Here is a 14318-nt window from a genome sequence, read left to right on the forward strand (position 1 = left end):
GGAATATTTCCCAGTACATTGTAGGACATAATTCACACACACTTTCACACACACTTTCACACACACACATATACACATTCACATCTAGAGGTAGTCAGGTGCAGCCAGTCATACCAGTGACATGTTTTTGGTGAACTGGGTGGAAACTAGATACCAGTTACATGGAGAAACTCTAGAGTCTGTGTATATATATATATATATATTTGGGGAAAAGGATCTCAGTTACTCTGGCACTGGTTACAACTGTGCTGAGCAGAAAACCATCTCACAATGCACATCATGTTGATCATGTTGAACCTTGACCCTCCAATAGCAGAAGACCACATCAGGTTCCACATCTGTCAGAGAGGAACATGAATGAACAGGAATCTGACTCAGTGAAACTATCTAGAGTTACTGTCAATAAATAGTATTTTATTAATCTTATCACTGCAGTTTCAGATGTTTCCTACTCGTGTCCATGTTCACCAGTGAATTCATCCACGTTCTATTCTTCATTACTCTCTTCTTCAAAATCTGTTCGAGAGTAATCAAACATTCAAAGGTCGTTTTGTTTGTCGTCCCATTTTCTTTTTCACACCCCTGAAGGCTTTGTTGAGGGAGAATAATCAGAGTGAAGATGATTGTGGTGTACACGCTCTCGCCCGCAGCACACTCGCTCCTGCAGCCTCCACCACAAGTTGTCGACAAGCCCCTCTGCTCCATGCATATATGCATAACAGCCGATGAAATTTTTATAAGTGTCCACCATTAATCTCTGTGCCATTGTTAAAAGCAGGGAATTAAAGTTTCATTCGTATTTTTCTTTCCTCCCCCCTCCATCCTCTCCCTGTCCGCCTACCCTGACTTTTAAAATATTCATCAGTGCTGAATCTCACGTTGTGAAACGCTTCGCTTCCTTCTCTGCTCTCGGACACAGGCAGGGCCGAGTCGCTGAGTTAGGCCATCTCACACACACACACACACACACACACACACACACTGTGTCCACCACCCTCCATCACCTCACCTCCTAATGACTGATCATTCACAATAATGAACACAATGTCACGGAGGAGGAGGAGGAGGATGAAGGTGATCAGCTGTACCTTCCCTTCTCACTGCTCTGGTTCCTACAGACTCTGTGTATCTTTAGTGTTTAGCGTTTACCTGGAAACCTGCATGTAGTGAACATTAAACGCTGAAGTCCTTGTAATGAAAATGTAATTATGGGGCTCAAATGATTTTTCAACTGTATATAATCGGCATTTCCATGAGCAAATATACACACTAAAGCTACAGAAGATGAATCCTAACACCTCAATGAGAAGAAAAGTAAAACTCATACAGATAAGAAGATCAAAGCATGTTAGAGATGTGTTAGTGATTAAATATGAGTTTATAGTCTGCTGATTATGTGATCAATTCTGTCCTCGTGGATGTATTTATTTATTTATTTAGTAGGGGGTATATATAAATATAAATATAAATATAAATATACACACATTATAAGATGCAAATGACCTCCAGAACCACTTCACTGTTATACACAACACTGTTCCAGTTGTTTTGTTCACCATCAGGTGTCACTATCAAGATTTTACTTATGCATGCTTTAATGTGCAAAACAATATAATCAGTGTTTAATATGTTTAATCTTTCTCTGTATATTCTTATAATGAATGCATTAATCGCTGTGTGTGTGTGTGTGTGTGTGTGCATATGAAAACTTGGAGCTGGCTGTAGCCCCTCCCCTCCGGTGTGCAGCTCACACGGCGCGCGCGTGAATGGAGAGCTACTCAGTCACTCAGCGCGAGACCGAGCGCGACCGAGAGCGTGCACGCGAGACCGAGGAGCAGAGCGGTACCAGGGTTCGGTAGAATGTTGACGGGGTCGCTGTGGGGTTGTTGAGTGTGAGAACTAGAAGCTGCTCGCGCGTGCGTGTGTGTGAGTGTGTGTGGGCGGAAGGAGAACACTGGACGAAGGAGAACTTCAGTGATGCGGTGCGTCTGATTTGGAGCTGGACAGAGGAGACAGAAGACTGAGCGCACGCGAGGAGCGGGGCAACTTTCACATGACGTGACACGCGCAGCCGGCACGGTGCTAGTCCTCCAGGCGCGCGCTCTGACTCGATCCACTGACCGGATAACGTGTTTTCTTTCCTGCTGTGTTTTTTTTCCCCCGCACGCGCGCGGGCGCGCAGAGACAGGAGTGTATTGACGCGGTTCTGTTCGGACCCGGACGTGTGCACGGGGAGGAAGAGGAGGCGCACTCATTGACAAAGTGTCCAAGCTTGTCGTTTGCACGTGTTTTTGCGTGTTTTCCAGCTCGCGCTGTCTCCACCGCGAGGAAAGTTTCCTCCTTCGCAAGTTGGAATGGATGTGAAAAGCACAGGGCTCGCCGCGCGTGCACCCCGACTCCACACGCGATATCTTTAATATCGCTCTATTACCACCAACACAATCATCTTCATCACCACCTTCATCTTCATCAGTAGGTTTATTTCCCCCCCCTCACGTGCACGGAGATAAGGCTTGGCCATGCTGCACGCGGTTGTAGGTGTGAGCTCGCGCGACGTCAGCGTGCCCAAGTTGACGCTGTGAGTTTGAATGGGAACTGATGAGCTCTGAAACGCGCTGATAGAAAACCTCGTGCGAGTCACAGGAGCTCGACTTTCCTCTCACCTGGAGACCCGAGTGAAGACTGCATGAAGACTGCAATGAGTGCTCTTATTAAACGCTTTATTTCTGCACGTGAGCTGAGCAGCATCTGATCCCAGCTCCTCTGTAGAGAGACAGAGAAGAACACCGAGAGAAGAGCAGGGAGAAGAAGAGCTCTGTGCAGTATTTCTGACTTGTTTGGATTGAGATTGGACATGATGGACAGACACTGTGGTGTCTATCAGATGGAGTTGACACTTTTGATGATGCTGTTTTGGGTCACAGTTTGGGCAGATGACAGCAAGATCATTTCAGACAGATATGCTGTGTACTGGAACAGCACCAATCCCAGGTACGCAGGCTTTTACACACACACACACACACACACACACACACACACACACACACACACACACACGGAGTGCAAAAAAGTACACACAAATAATTACACATAAAAAAAGATAATTAAATATTTAATAATTTTCAAATAAATAAACATTATATATATAATTATTGCCAAATGGCAAGTGGACTATTTATATTAATATTTAATATTTAATATGAATATTTTGTAATGCAGCGACTCTCAAACTCAGATGCAAATAAATTCCTTACTTATCATCATTTAAAAAAAAAAACATTTTTTTAATAAAAAAAGTATTAATCACAATTTTTTTATAAAGTTTATTTATTGAAGGTTTTTTTAATTGATTGAACTTTTCTTTAACTTTTGATCGGATATAAAGTTCCGCAGCTGTGAAAGCAGAAGGCCGCTAGAACCTCCAACCTCCAAAACCTGAACCTTGAACTGAACGTTTATTTATTATGGGGGTAAATTTCATTCTTCAGTTTCTCTCTTTATTGATAAATAAACCCCAAAAGATTTTGCTGTAATTATTGAGTATTTATTGATTTGAGTTTTGATCATTTACGCTCAGTTTTATTTCGCAAGAAAGTTTTTGAGAGAAATAAACGCATAATAGTTTATAATAGTTTATTTATTATTATTGGTGTTCTAACAGTAGTACAGTAGAGCTGGAACACTCATACCTGTACTGAATTACTCAACACACTCCGTTCCAACGTTTTCACACGCATACGTCATGATATTATTATTATTTATATTCCTAAATGTGTAATCTGATTCACGTGTGCAGGTGAGCAGTGCAGATCTGCTTCTCATGGAGAATCTAGGAATCAGTAGGTTTCTAAATGATCACCTAATGACAGAAAGCTGTGTGTGTGTGTGTGTGTGTGTGTGTGTGTGTGTGTATATAAAATATAAATTATAAAATATTAAATTCTAATCTCACCATCTTTTTATATATAATTTAAAATTAATCTTAATTTTTTAAAGTGTGTTTTCTGAATTCAGTTGTATTTCTCGTAGACGTTTACTCTGAGATCACCATGTGGTTCGCATTGTGAGATGAAATCTTAAAACTACCCCCATCACACACACACACACACACACACACACACACACACACACACACACACACTGTGCTTAGAGTCTTGGGCCGAGCTCCAGTGTGGCAGAAGGCTGAGCTTTTTGTCTGCAGTCTGCAAGGCTTCATATACAATCCCACATATTTGGAGTTTGACTCTGTGATGTGTGTGTGTGTGTGTGTGTGTGTGTGTGTGTGTGTGTGTGTGTGTGTGAGAAAGGGCTTTAAGTCATAAAGTTTAGTTAGAATTTTGAAATCATTGTTTTGTGGGTGTTTCTGAAGTCTTGACTCTTGAATTTGCCGTTTGGAGTGTGTGTGTGTGTGTGTGTGTGTGTGTGTGTGTGTGTGTGTTGTCTCTACTGAGGAAAGAAGTTTGGCCTTCTATTTATTTTGATTTGTAACCCGAATGAAGCATTGTAGGGAATCTTGCCAGTGACATAAATCCAGACACACGCAGCGAACGCAGAGTTGATCTACAGTTTAACTACAGTACACACACACACACACACACACACACACACACACACACATACTGTTTAGGATCATGAAATTATATTTTGAAAGCCCAGAAACGACTCCTCCTAAACTTTTGGAATTTTTTAAGTCTTAGACTGATTTTTCTCCTCACAGCTCTGACGGAACACGTGTGTGTGTGTGTGTGTGTGTGTGTGTGTGTGTGTGTGTGTGTGTGAGGAACATGTGTGCCAGGAACATTTGTGCACATGTGCGTAGATGTGCGCATGTGTTTGTGTGTGTGTCCAAAACAGAAACTTTTTAAAAAACTTTGTTTAATTAATAGACAGTAAGTGTGTGTGTGTGTGTGTGTGTGTGTGTGTGTGTGTGGACTTTTCTGTCTTCTGTCTGAGTTTATGAGGTTCATGTTGGAGAATAACTGCTCCTCACGTTACACCTGATCATGGACCTTCTGGTGAAGCGCTCTTCATGTAATGTTTTCTTTCAGGGTTTGGGGTAAAAAACACAATTTGGGTGTAGAGGGAGTGAAGCTGGGGCAGGAGGAGCACACGGCCGACGCACTCTCATTTAGTGTGAATATAATTAGTTTAAATAGGGGTGTGTGTGTGTGTGTGTGTGTGTTATAGGTTCCTGTAGTATGTTAAATTCAGGTCCGTGTCTGCTGGTGATGTAGCGTGAACTCTGTAGACATCGTTCAGTTTAGTAAATAAGCAGTGAAGATTTTATTTACACAAAAACATCAAGTTTTGTTCAAATTTGTCACATTGAACATTTTCCTGCGTATTTTTGCCTGGTTTTTTTTTGTCGCCCGGAGAAAAGAACCTCGCGAGTCCTGACACGACGTCTGTGTTTTATTTATTATCGTATATTATTGTATTTTCGTGAAGACACTCATGTACATTAGAATCATTCGAGCTGGAACTGGATTCGTGGTGGTTTTTGGTTTGTACGATCCTCTAGGTGGCGTTACACTTGGGTTTTGCTGGAACGTTGACTTCGTCCGCCATTTTCTCAAGCGTCTGAGCAGTGTAGTTCTCCTGGAATGGTGAAGCTGAACACAAGAAATGGAGCGCAGGGCTGAAGTGAGATCCAGAGAGAATCGTTTAGAGCTTTATAGACGTCACAAGCATTTTATTTCGGTGAAGAAAAGAACTTTAAAGAAATGTTTTTCCGTGTGGTGTAAAAAGATTCGTATTAAATGTATATGTTTATTAGTTTTAGTGTTTTTGTTTGAGTGGAAATCCGCTGCACGTGTAAATCTCTTATATTAAATATTTTTCGAACGCAGTGAAACTGCTGAAAATGTCCCGCACTCACGTTGTGGGTTTATTTTATTTTATTTATTTGAACAATTTTTGAAGCGGTTTTGCCGTCATCCTGCCCACGTTGCGCAAACGAACTGCACGTGTGTACTTGGGCCCTTGTAATTAATTTATGGCGTCGAGGGGGCGGTGATTTACTGTTTAATTTCTTCTTCATTGTGTGTGAAAACCATCTCCCCTAAAATTACCCACTGAGCACTAATGAGTGTTCCATCTGCTTGGAACACGACCTGCTCCCCTCAAGGTCACAAAGCATTCGGGGTTTTTTTTGTACTGAAACGGCGAGCGAGTAGCATCATTACGATAATATTGCGTGATCGAATCCCACGCAGGACCGTCACGAGAGCCGACTCGATCTCCTCTATTTCATCTGAGCCATTAAATCACTAAAAGTTTTTCCTCCTTGTCCCCAGTGGTCTCGCGCGTCTGCAGCGGTCCTGGGAAGCAGGAATGCACTTAAACGGACGTAGCGCAGGACGCGGCACGATCGCCGGTTTGTAAATTTGATTAAGTGGGAACGGCGGTCAGCAGGGTCCAGTTTTAAAAAGACACACTGCATCCTGTGGGATGGGACCCGGAGTCACGTCGGCTTGGTTTCTGTGAGACTCCGGACTATATTTGTTGGATTGCTGTATGAGGGGAATTGAGTTACAGAGCTCTGTGGAGGTCAGATGTACATTTGGCTTTAACCCTGATCTCTGTAATTCGAGTCAGGAGCAGCTTTTTGACATTGACCATTTAAAGCCAGGACGTTTCTTTTCATTTGCGAGAGAACAATAATAAAAATGGATAAAAATAAGTTTAGAAGTTGAAGGACGAATTTTATAATTGTATTTTTTTTAAACGCAGAATCCAGACTTGGCTTTTCTTTATTTAATATCGCTATCACACGTAAAACTGGACGTACAAACGTAGCAATCGGATTCTTTTTCCTCCGTTCAAACGCAAAAAATAAGAAAAGTGAATTTTCTGTTGGTATCCTGCCCCGGCCTCACGCTCTCGGACCTCTCGTTAAGGAAAGCGGTGTGTGAAGCGATCAGCATCGAGGACGAGTTCAGCAGTCAGTAATAAATAAAATAAAAAAACCTCCCTGAGAAAACACGAGTCCCAGAGATGAGTTCTGACTGCAGGACACAGCATTCATTTCCAATGTTAATCAAAGTTATGGAAATGCAGCATGGAGTCATGAGCGTCCACCGCCTCAAACCCTCAGCCATCATCGTGAATGTCAGGGTTTTTTTTTTTTTTTTTTTTTTGCTTACTGCAGTAATATTATCTGCTTGGCCCAAAATTGGGTCCGTATCGTACGTCCCACTCCTGAGAGCGAGCGACGGGCACACAGGATCATTCGAGTAGAACGTATTCGGCTTTCAGGACAACTGAAAAAAAGGGAGTCAAAGAAATTTATGAGGAGAGACTCAATAATGACGGGATGAATTTTTTTGCCAAATTGCAGCTGGATTTCTCGACTTGTTCCATCTGGGGGTTTTGGAAAAGTAAAAATATTAGGTGTAGGTTAAATATATACAGTATATATTAAATATAAGTGTATACACACACACACACACACACACACACACGTCTGATAATATTAAATTCAATAGCCGTCATTATGTATTTTCTCTGTATATTCTCATGCACTGCTTTAGAAGACGGAATAAAACTTCTGAGTTGCAGATTGTACGTTATTTATATATTTATTTATGATAAATATGAAATTTGACCCCATGCACATTTTGCAATTTTTCCTGTAATCCGCGACTTAACGCTCGCTGATAAACTCAAATCCGCTCGTTCGATGTTATTTCTTAATAAATTTCAACTGAAATGCAGATTTTGAACAAACACGTTCGTGCGTTTATTTCCTTCTGTGTTTTTATACCCAGCAACAGCAGCTACCAGCACGTCATCACACCTTCTGCACTTCTCATACATTTTAATGCGTGACCCACATTCATTTTCCACGTCGGCAGTCACGTGCACTGAGAGGACTCCAAACTGGATTTGATGTCGGTGCTCAGAGAATAGAGATCCCTCTCGCAAAAAAAAAGCGATTTTTGAGCTGTCGGAGTCCTGATTTGACAGAAAGTTGCGTCTCTGCAACGGGTTTTATTTCACTCGCATCGGGACGGGACACGGCTCTCAGCTTATCAAGCCCTGGACATGGAGTCCTGGTGTGTGTGTGTGTGTGTGTGTGTGTGTGTGTGTGTGTGTGTGTGCTTTTTCAAGCAGCCTCACGGGGTTGAGGCTTGTTTTCTCACCACTCGTCTATTCAGCGTACACTATTTATGGTGGAAAAAGTGGAACAGAGCTCTCCCACAGCTGCTTTATATGTTTTAAATAAAGTGCGAGTCAGAATCTCAGACGAGTCCAAACTGCTCTTCATCCTCCTGAGCCCCCAAGCAACCAAACGCTCTTGCATTTAAATCACATCAATATATATTTATAAAAGTTTAACTATACGTGGTTTTGTGGTTTTATCTGATGCACGGATGAGAGACGATGATGATGATGATGATGATAAAGCGTGTAAACTAAACGAGCTGAAGATATTTAACAGTAAAGAGCACTGATGATAATTAACACTCGTGTAAATACGTCACTGACAGATTTCTATCCTTTCTTTTTTTTTTTTTTTTTACAGTTTTGTACTTTATGATTTGAAACAATAAATGTTATTTATGCAGTTTAAAGTCAAAGAAGAAATTTTCGTGTAAACGGTTTGTGTAGAAATAATTGTAGAAATACATCATTTCACTGATGGTCCCTGTGCTCACGCCGACCTCTGTTTTATTTCATGGGAATTAATCGGAAAAGTGCAGTTTAACTGACGTGTAAAAGTAAACAGGGTTTTTATTTTCTTCACGTGTTTCAGTGTAAACTACAAAATTATCACCTATGTTTCTACATTATATCCAACCTGCAGGAAATCCACCCGTAATTCTATTTAAATATCAGGATTCTGGGAAATTTCCTGAAAATGAAATATTTCATATGTAAGTAGCGTCACGTTGGTTAACGCCAAAGTGTCCGAAATTTCTCAAATTAATGTATGTTGTATTTGTTTTTGTAGCTAAAATTCCAAAAACTAGGGTTATTTTCACGCTGGATTTTAGAAATGATTTTGACCTAATGTACCTGAATTAATTTTATTTTGAGGAAAGTTTTGGACTGTGATAAGTCGATTTTTGTAAATATTCATATTAATGATTACTTAATTTATTTTTATTATTCAAGAATGCTCCATTTATATATATATATTATTATTATTATTATTATTTTATATAATTGTGTACATTCTTTGGACAAAGTGATTTATAAGAAATTAAATGAAATAAATTTTAAATGTAAAAGTTTATTGTTCGGTATATTATTATGATTTTAAAACTTTCTCGTCTTGGCTTTGAGATGATAGAATTTTAAATGTTAGATGTTCTGAACAATTATTAAACATTAAATAAACACTCTGTGGTCTAAAAATCAAATTGAGTAAAAATCCTTCTAATTTAACACAAAGATTTTTTATTCCAGCTGATCAGCAGCAACTCGAGTGAAATATTAAAGTATTTGTTTTGTAGTCGTTTCGGTTTCTTCGTATTGGGTTATGAATTTGAGCTGCATGGACTCCAAGTTAATGTAAATCTTCTGGTCCATTTTAGATCTGATTGCTCACAGTGATGTCTGATCACACGCTTCATGTTTTGAGATCATTTGGTCTGAAGGACACTTTTGCTTGCTTTTAAACGAGATCTAAAAATAGTACAGAATTTTGAGTAATATTTACGTATTATAATATTAACGCTATAAAAAGCTTTAAATGGAAAAACAGTTCTGGGCCGCACTGTGTGTATTTTTATATATATATACAGTATATGTAGGCGATCTTCACAGTGGTCACTGCTCCACGTCCCACATGTTCCTGGCTTGGCGTGAGAGAGCGAGTGTTTGCTTTAGCACAGAGCACAGTGAGCTTCGACCTTCAAAACAACTGGAGAAAAGTTTGGGATTTGGAGAATGCAGGGAAGCCTTGGAGACGTGTAGCAGTCCAGTTCACCTGGGAGTTTCTCTCTCCTGAATCACAGACGTGTCAAACCTGTCATTCTTTCAGAGCCAGAAGAAACGCTGTTTTCTGGAGGTTTGATGTGAGATGGAGGCTCCGGGGTTATGGGAAGGCTGAACTGAAACGGCCGAAGCTTTTCCCTCTAAAAACACTAAGCGTACAATCAGCCGTGGACTCCAGCTGGGACGGGGTTTGATGTACAGTTGAGCTGGACGGTCACACAAACCCACACACTCCTGAGCTTCACCAATTCAGCTTTTCTCCGGTGTTTCTGTATCTAAACAACTGTGTGTGTCTTACAGTCACACTCCTCAATGTGGCAGGTGTGTGTGTGTGTGTGTGTGTGTGTGTGTGTGTGTGTGTGTGTGCGCACGTTTGTGAGTGTGAGCTGCTTCCTCATAGTTGGCACACAGTCGGCTTATTTTTCAGCTTCGACCAAAAAAGAAAAATATGAAATAGAAAAGAAGTTTGTGTTTTCGGAAATGCAGCCCTCAGGATTTACCCTCAGGTTTTTTTTTACGATTTATACTTTAATGCAAATATAATTTAAGGGAGTTTTTTTATTAAATGAATTATTATAATTAGTATATGAACTCAATTAATTTAGTAAATACGTCTGGACTGCACAGGAAAGCAGCATTTTATTTAATTAATTTAATTTATTCTGCACAGTAAAGATTTCTGCAATTAGAATTACAATTTTATATTTTATTACGATTCTTAAACACATTTCTATTACAAGATCAATAGAATGAGACTCTCACAGTAGTGTTGTTTAAAGATTAATTAATCTCGAAGATATTTTGAGTAAAATAAACAATTTAATTAAATTGAAAACAGGGTACAAAAAATATATATATATAATTTTTTTTTCAACATTTTAAAATGCAAAAAACATAATGTAAAATAATTTTTCGGTCAAAACCAGAATAAAAAAATCACATAAGCACATTGTAATAAGTCCGTTAGTTTTATCGGAACGCAGCGTCGGTTCTGATGACATCATTGCGCATTTTAGATTCTCATCAGATCTCCCATCCAATCGAATGCTTTCTCGAATCTCTCCACGATACAGTACGGTTTAACCCTGCGAGTCTAACAAGGGACCCGCCTTGACTTCCTGTTTCAGTAGAAATGGTACCAACACGTGCACGTTCTGAGAGACTTCACGTGGACTTTGTAAGTACGACTTGCAGGAGAAATCTTTCTCCATGATTGTGGGCTGAATAGCAGTGAAACGTGATGATTTGACTTGCTGTGGTTTGAAAGGAATAAACACAATGGGATTGTTAATGGAAAAGAATGAGTCTGAGAATATTAATATCCTCTGTGACCGATGCGTTTATAACCGCGCTCCTGCGTTGCGTTATAACAGTGGCACGTATACAGACAGTCGCTCCTACAACGCAGCTTTACTCGATCACGTGATTGAAGAAAAACATGGCGTCGCTTCCACCTCACTGCTGGAGAATGTAATTAAACTAATAGCTTTGATACTTGAAATTTGATTACGGCGTAAGTCTGACTTTTTTTTCTCCCTGTAGACTCGGTTTCTTCTCGTTATCAAATTACTTAAGTGCATGTAGATGCATCGGATTATTGACCATTTTTGACCAGTTATCTGATTGTGTTTGGAACACGTAAACACACTGTTGCTGTCCTGCACGTTCTGTAGCTGTGACCGGCGGTGAAGAACATCATGATGGAGGAATATACGCTCACCAGATGCTTTTGTATAATTAATCGTTCATGCGATCATCTGATCATCATGCGGTGTCATGAGGCACAAAATCACACACGGACTAGTAAACAGCTTCACACTTATTGGGCAAAGAAGTGACCTTGGTATCAGAGGAACCTCCTCAGATTCCCATACTGCTCTCTCTTATCAGTCGAGGTGGTGCGGAAAACTAAAAACATCCAGCGAGCAGCAGATCTGCAGAAAAGTCTTGTTGATGAGGAACGGCACAGGAGCCTTGTTTAATCTGACAGGAAGGATTAGAAACTCATAACCACTTTTTACAACAGTGGTGAGCAGAAAAACATGGCAGGATCAACATGTAGAAGCTGATGCTTTAGTAGACGGATTAGAAAAACGCTTCGGTTCTGATTAAGATCCGCCTGCTTTAATCCCAGGTATTTATTGGACTTTGTGTCCTTTTACGGCATTTTATTTAAGAATCTTTTCTCTGCCTGGTATTTTTCCTGGTTTGTTTACATGCAGCATGTAGTGGAAACATCTGCTCTCCGAGAGCAAGGTATGGAAATAAATCTTATTGGTGAAGGTCTGTGTTTGGCCCGTCGCTATCTGTTGTTGACTGAGGAAACTCTGTAGAATGTTTAGGTGTCATAAGTCACGTTTAAGAGCTTCCTGTGTGGACCAAATGTCTCGAATATATAATGTAATGACTCCTATGTTGTGAATGTTTTCTTGAAACGAGCAGAAAAAAGCTGAAGCTGTATTAGAGTATTATACGTTTTCGAAATGTTTTTTAAACGTTTTTTTATATTTCCCTTTAAAGCAGAAGCGCTAAGAGAAGATCTGAAGGCAGCTTGTACGCTTGTCTGCTGTTTATAAACGTCCTGCTTGGGAAAGGAACCTGGGAGCAGAGCGTCAGCACGAACACCAGGCTGTGATCTAATACAGTAATATAGCAGAACAATTTGTGAACTTGCACTCGGGGACACGATGCTGTGTTCACTCTGTGTTCACTCTGATTGCTTGTTAGGAGCAGAAATGCTCTATAACTCACCCTAAATGTGTAGGTGAAGTATTCAGGCCATCAGGACCACAGCTTGAAGCTGTGAACATTTCAGAGTTGCTTCAGACGGAGAAACCGAAACGTTTAGCGAGACGAGAAAGTGAAATGTAAATCCTGTCAGTGGCGTCATTTCACACGCAGCATTTCAGCCTTCAGAGTAACTTTACTTTACAACAGCAGAGCAGTTACGGCTAAATGGAGCCAAACACTATTAATGAGAAGCATTTAAAGAAAAACTGCGAACTCCAGCAGAAACAAAAGAACGGCAGCGTTTAGAGAAGAAATAAACTGCACCCACCGAGAGAAGAAACGCTTCGCTATCTGAAAAGAAACTCGAAACAACCGGCAGAGTTTAATCTCAAGTGTGTGTGTGTGTGTGTGTGTGTGTGTGTGTGTGTGTGTGTGTGTGTGTGTGTGTGTGTGTGGATTTAGGATTCTCATCATCATCCAAGACACTAAATAAGAACAACCTTCATGACATGATACACACTAGAAGTGTTAGCTAGAAACACAGCTAGCTAGCTTCACCAGAACCTTTCACAACGTTCTGATTTGGTACAGTGTTTATGAAATCGCAGCTTCAGGAGGAAACGTTCTGACGATTTAAAAGTGCTGATGTTCTAATCCTTTGCTGTAAATGTCTCGTGAGCATCTTCAAACAGGAAGCAAAATATCAGTTAACTACACAACTAACTGCTCATCATCAGCACCAACATCAATAACTCTTACCTCTTCGGTAATCGATGTTACTGGTCAATGAGTTCATCCACAATGGATGGCTAAAAGTATGTGCACCCCTGATTATCACTCTCGGAAGAAGAACTCAATCCGGATAAATTCCGCACTTTACTGTTCACTGAGGTTGAGGACGTCAGGGTTCTGCGCAGGACACATTAGAGTTCTTCCAGGTCGATCTTCACACCTTCATGTAACTCGCTTTGTGTACAGGAGAATCATCATCATCCTGGAACACTGTTTGGGAATATTAGTTCCAGTGAAGGGATCTGCTGTAAGTTTTACCAGAAATCAACTGCATACTACAGATCTTATTTTGTCCTCAAGTCCAATTGAGTTCACGTGTAGATGTTAAAACTGTGGAGGGATCGATCGCTGTTTTAGAGTCTGAGCAACAGGCGTTTTAATACCGAGTCCAGTTTGAATGCAGACTTCAGTATAAACTGCAAGTCACATCATTACAACAAGTACAGGGCTTTCAACCACATGTTTACCAGGTGTTCAATTTGACAAACGTTTGCCATCTGAGATTACGGATTGATCCGCGCTCACGCTCTTGCGCCGGCCAGGAAACGCTAAGTGTTATTTCTGAGTGCTACAGATACAGAAGAGAAAACGAAATCCATTTTCACCTGTAGAAAACAGAGCAGAATCTAAATTTAGCCCCAATGCCAAACTCTATCCAGCAACTGACACGGGATGTCGAATATTCCAGCGAATATGATACTTTTCAGATTCTCCAGCAGAACATGCGATCCAAAAAAAACCACAACTTGCAAAGCAAGCCGTTCTCCTTCCTCTTCTGTGTGTTCCTCAAACCAGAATACTGCAGCCTGGGCTCGGGTTAATCCACACCGGACCGCTGCTACAGGTCACCC

At 40.5% G+C, this 14318-nt stretch overlaps 1 protein-coding gene across 1 annotated transcript in view; it reads left to right on the forward strand.

Moving 5' to 3' along the window:
• Positions 1-1586: 1586 nt before the first annotated feature.
• Positions 1587-14318, forward strand: part of LOC124391628 (ephrin-A2-like) — a 95044-nt gene continuing 82312 nt past the window's right edge. The window contains exon 1 of the mRNA XM_046858321.1: positions 1587-2991. Coding sequence (XP_046714277.1) covers positions 2855-2991 — 137 coding nt within the window. The 5' untranslated portion in view covers positions 1587-2854. The remainder of the gene's footprint in view (positions 2992-14318) is intronic.

Source organism: Silurus meridionalis, chromosome 9, assembly GCF_014805685.1.
Source record: "Silurus meridionalis isolate SWU-2019-XX chromosome 9, ASM1480568v1, whole genome shotgun sequence".
Lineage (NCBI taxonomy): Eukaryota > Metazoa > Chordata > Actinopteri > Siluriformes > Siluridae > Silurus > Silurus meridionalis.